Here is a 5122-nt window from a genome sequence, read left to right on the forward strand (position 1 = left end):
ATTAGGTTGTTTCTGTCTTGCTATTTCGTACTTGTCTTCAGCAGTGTGCATCTGAGAAAGGTGTTTCCATTCCCTAGGCTGCCTCTTCACTCACATGATGGTCTTTGTGTGGTATAGAAGGTTCCAGTTTCACAGAGTCCTGATCATTGATTGACAGTCTTGGTGCCTGTGCCACTGGAGCCCTGTTCAGAAAGTGCCTTTAAGTTGAAGCAAATTCCCTACTTTCCCTTCTAATAGTTCAGGATGTCAGGTCTTATGCTGAGGCTCTCAATACACTTGGAATTGAGCTTTGTTCAGAGTGACATATAAGGATCTAATTATAGTTTGTAGGAGAAAGCCTGTCTATCACGGTTGATGTGTTCTTTTTTGAAGAGTTCTTAAGTTTGATTTGAAAGTCCTTTATTGAGAGTTTTTGCTTGTATGTGCATTATGGAAATTTGTCAAATTTTTTTCTTTTTGTTAACTTTTTTTACTGGATTTGGTATCAGGGTAATACTGCATTCATTAAAAGAATTTAGAAATATCCCTTTCTTGTGGATTTATGGAATAATTTGAGGAATACAGTGTCAGTTCTCTGAAGGTCTAATAGAACTCTGTGCTGAATTCATCTGCCCTTTGTCTTTTTCTAGATGGAGAAAGGATTTTGTTTGTTTGGTTTAGTTTTTGTTGTGTTTTGTTTTGACAAAGTCTTTCTGTGTTGTAGCACTCACTGTCCTGGAACATGCTATGTAGACAAGGCTGGCTTGTAACTCAGAGTTATTCAACTGTCTCTGCCTTCCCACTGCTAGGATTAACAGCATGTGTCTTTTCCCTTCCTGGATAGGGGATTTTAATTACAGCTTTCATCTTGTAGATTGTAAAATGTCTTGTTCAATGTTTTTACTTCATTTTGATTTAACTTTGGTAAGTCTTAGGAAATTGATCTGTTCTCTTTAGATTTTCTAAAAAGACTTAAACATAAATGTTTGTAGTACATTCTTCTGATTTTATGAATTTCTTTTGTGTCTGTTATAGTGTATTCTTTTCATCTATAACTTTATTAATGTTGACTTTATCACTTTCTTTTGATTAATTTTGACTTTATCACTTTCTTTGGGTTAATTTGGGTAAAAGCATAATAGTCTTTTTAAAGACCAAGCCTGGGTTTAATAAATAAATTGCATTTCTTGCTTTTAATTAAATTCATCCCTGATTTGATTATTTCTTTCTATTTATTATTTTAGGAGTGTCATTTCTAAGAACTTTCTAAGGCTTTTCAGTATATACTTAGCTACAAACTGGATATTTCTCAATTTGTTTTGATGTAGGTCCATCTCCTTTGCTGGGTGTGGTAAACATGCCTTCAACCCCAGCACCCAGGAGGTAGTGGCAGGTGGATGTTTGTGACTTTGAGGCCAACCTGATGAGAACTCACAACTACATAGTGAATTCCAGGACAACCAGGATTAGAAATAGAGAGACTGTCTCAAAATAGAACAAATAAATAAATAAATAAATGCCTCCAGTGTGCCCCATAGATATTGTTATGTTGTGTTTTCATTTTCTTTGAATTCTAGGGGTTTAAAATTTCCCATCTTGGCTCCATTGCCAGTCACTAGTGTGGTATTTAGTCTCCATGGCTTGTGCTCTTGCTGCAGTTTCCACTGCTTTTATCAGCCATCTTTATTGCACTGCTATGAGATATAATACAAGATTTTATTACAATGTCCTATATTTGTTGAGACTTGCTTTCTGTCATAATACGTGGTCAATCTGTAAACATTTTCATGGGACATTGAGATGTATGCATATTCTCCAGTGCTTGGGTTCAATATTCTAGGTGATCTATTCTATTGGTAAGACTTTTCACCAAAGTCTCATTTCATTGATGGTTTAATTTTCTGCAACATTTCAGTTTGGTTTTCTTCAGCAATTGTATTATGTTGTTAAACTGTGTTTTCATGACTTGGATAACTCCCTTATTTCATTCATTTCTTTCATTTGTTTGCTTTGTTTTGGATTTGTTTTGTTTTGTTTTGTTTTTACTGTATTTGTGTCTGTGTTCAGTTGTTTAAGCACACTTAGAATCACTCTTTTGAATTCTTTGTCTGGAATTTCTTCCAGGCAATGTGTATGGGATTAGTGATGTGTGGAGTAGACCTATATCTTGGTTTCACACTTGTTTCTGTGTTAGAATTTCACATCTAGAGTACATTATTGGTTATGGTTCTTCCTTCTTCTTTTCCTTCCTTTACTACTCCCCCATCCCATGATCCTTGTTCAATCTGCCTTTCTTCTTAGTAGAGGCACATACAATGTACAGGAAAAGATTAAGTGTGAGTCAGTTTCCCACATGGGTCTGGTACAGAATGTTCCAGAATGGCATGTGCTATCCCAAGCTGGAGCAGTCAGGTAGCCTGTTTGTTACAAAAGCCTGTGGCCTGGGCTGCTGGAACGAAGTTCCTAGAGGTTTTAGATGGATCTAGTGCAGCAGGCTGGCCAGGGACTGGAGGATAGTTTCTGAGATGTGTACACCTAAGCAGGGGAAACAAATCCTTTTCTGGAGGAAGCCCATGGATTGTGTTTCTTGTTTACTAAGTTTCTGGGTGAGGTAGGCACCTAAGCATAGGAATCCATGTTGCTTTCTTGTTGTAGGAAGCTGAGTATGATAGATTTCTGGAGCAAAATTCAAGGGATTCCTGGAAGCTGTTGGTGGGTCTGGTTCATGTGCCCATGGACAATCATGACGCTTAGTTCCCAGGTGGTATAAGTGGGTCTCACCAGAAGAGGTTTTCTCTACTATTCTAATGAAAGGTTATAATTATAAACCTTTCTTTTAAAACTTAAGTCTTCTGTAAACTTTTTAACCTAAAAGTTATATTGAGAGAGAGAGAGAGAGAGAGAGAGAGAGAGAGAGAGAGAGAGAGAGAGAATGAACTTGGTGGCTAACATTTGATGGATAAAATATGCACACGTCTTTGGAAGGTAACTATGCTCACCATCACACCATCAAGCCCCATTCATCTTTACATAGAACATGCTGAATAATAATGAGGAAAGAAATATCAGAATTAAAAGACGCCATGGATCTAACAGACATCCACAGAACACTTCACCTAAAGCTTCAAAGTACAAATTCCTCCTCTCCATAGCACATGGGACATTTTCTAAAGTAGATCACACTACTGGTAATAATTTAATCCTTAACAAATACAAAAGAATTAAAATGAATGCTTGTTTCTTATAAGATTGTGGTGGGATAGGATTAGAAATTATTAGCAAGAGAAACTGAACAATTACATAAGATGGGAAAAGAGCTGATGATACATTGAAAACAACAATGGAAAAACTCCAAAATTCTTAGAATAAAATGAAAAATAAATCACAAATTATAAAAACATTTTAGGTGGTCCCCAGCTCCAAAAAAAGAAAAGAAAAGAAAATCTTTTAGGTTCATTAAAAGCAGTTATAGAGACAGGAATATGGTTTAGTGTGTAAACTGCCTTTCCTCTCTCTCTCTCTCTCTCTCTCTCTCTCTCTCTCTCTCTCTCTCTCTCTCTCTCTCTGTTTTCAAGGGCCAGTTGCTCAAAAGGGGTGCAATCACTTTATGTGTGCCAATTTTCTGTGTAGTTGTGTTGTTTGATTACTATCAGTTTTAAAATCTTTTCACTGTGTAGGTTCTCACTGGTTCCAGAAATTCCAAATTTGTACATCTTGGGGTGGCTAGTGTCTGAACAGGCATTGTATCCTGGTTGGGCTGGCAGGAGAACAGTGAGATCCATTAATGGAGTATCTGTCTCAATGTCTTCTAATTCTACTTAGCATTAACTATTCTGTATGCTGGATGAAGCTGTCAGGAATGTCTCAGAAATATTTATTCTAAGATTATAGAAATATATAAAACTGTGTGCTATAGGTAGATAACATTCAATCAGTTCTCAGCTCTGCATTCTATAACTGTAAGACAAATTTTGAATAAAAGCAAAAAAATTAAATTAAGAAAAGTAATATCATAAAGGGGACTGGAGCAGCTGGTGCAGCAGAAAGGAGCTATCCACAAGGTGGCAGAGCATCTCCATGGCTGCAAACTCACAAAGAGACTCTCTGCTTGCCTGTCCTAAGAGAAGCCTGCAATCAGCAGCCCTCTGTATAGACAGATGAAGAAGCCTCAATGCTTTGACACAGAGCTGATCACAGAAGCATCCTGTCTGACTGAAGGCCACAGTCCGGAGGGAGAGCAATGAAGACACTGACTGAACCATTGTTCCTGTTCTTCTGGCTGCAGCTGAACTGTGAGTGAGAGCTTTGGGGGAACAAGGTGTTTGTCAGTGTTCGTTATCAGTCTGTGGAGCAGACTGGCCTTTTCCAGATTTTCTGAAATCACTGTAGTAAGGAAAGAAATGTCTGGAGAATGGCAGCCTCATGGTCTCCTTCTCTTTTCTTTTGCACAGGTGTGAGCAGAGGAGAGCAGGTGGAGCAGCACCTGTCTCACCTGAGTGTCCGGGAGGGAGACAGTGCCGTTATCATCTGCACCTACAGAGACAGCCTTTCCTCGTATTTCTACTGGTACAAGCAAGAGCCTAGAGCAGGTCTCCAGTTGCTTATTATGCAGGATTTCTGGAGTACAGAAATAAAAGAAGGACAAGGAATCATTGTCCTACTGAACAAGAAAGACAAACGGCTCTCGCTGAACATCACATCTGCCCATATTGGGGACTCTGCCACATACTTCTGTGCAGTCAGTACACAGTGCTCTTCAGGCACGTCCTGTCTGTACATAAACCTGAGACCATGGCCAAAGACAGATGCATTTTCCTCTGTTGAGATAAGGAGTTTCCTGTATTTTATGCTTAGGAAACAGATGTTCTAATACATCTTAAAATCCTGTTTCTAAAACATACAATGAGCATATTGAATGATGTCTTAGTGAGAATAACTAATTAGATGTCAACACTCTAGAGTTGATTGACAGGTGCCATTTAGATTGCCCCCACTCTAAAGACATCTCAGTGCAACTGGTGGAGAATACTCATAATACAAAGGTTCTTATCTTTTAATAATGGTACTTAGTATGTCCACTAGGATATTAATGGATGCTATAGAAAATCATTAAAATAGAAAGCAATTTTTTCAAGTATCAGAA

General features: G+C 38.0%; 1 gene segment (V, D, J or C); it reads left to right on the forward strand.

The window, feature by feature from the left end:
• The first annotated feature begins 4095 nt into the window (after window positions 1-4095).
• Window positions 4096-5122, forward strand: LOC691308 (T cell receptor alpha variable 5-like). The segment is given in 2 exon segments: window positions 4096-4271; window positions 4431-5122. Coding segments are annotated over 2 exon segments (471 nt in total).

The sequence above is a fragment of the Rattus norvegicus genome, chromosome 15 (assembly GCF_036323735.1).
Source record: "Rattus norvegicus strain BN/NHsdMcwi chromosome 15, GRCr8, whole genome shotgun sequence".
NCBI classification, from domain to species: Eukaryota; Metazoa; Chordata; class Mammalia; order Rodentia; family Muridae; genus Rattus; species Rattus norvegicus.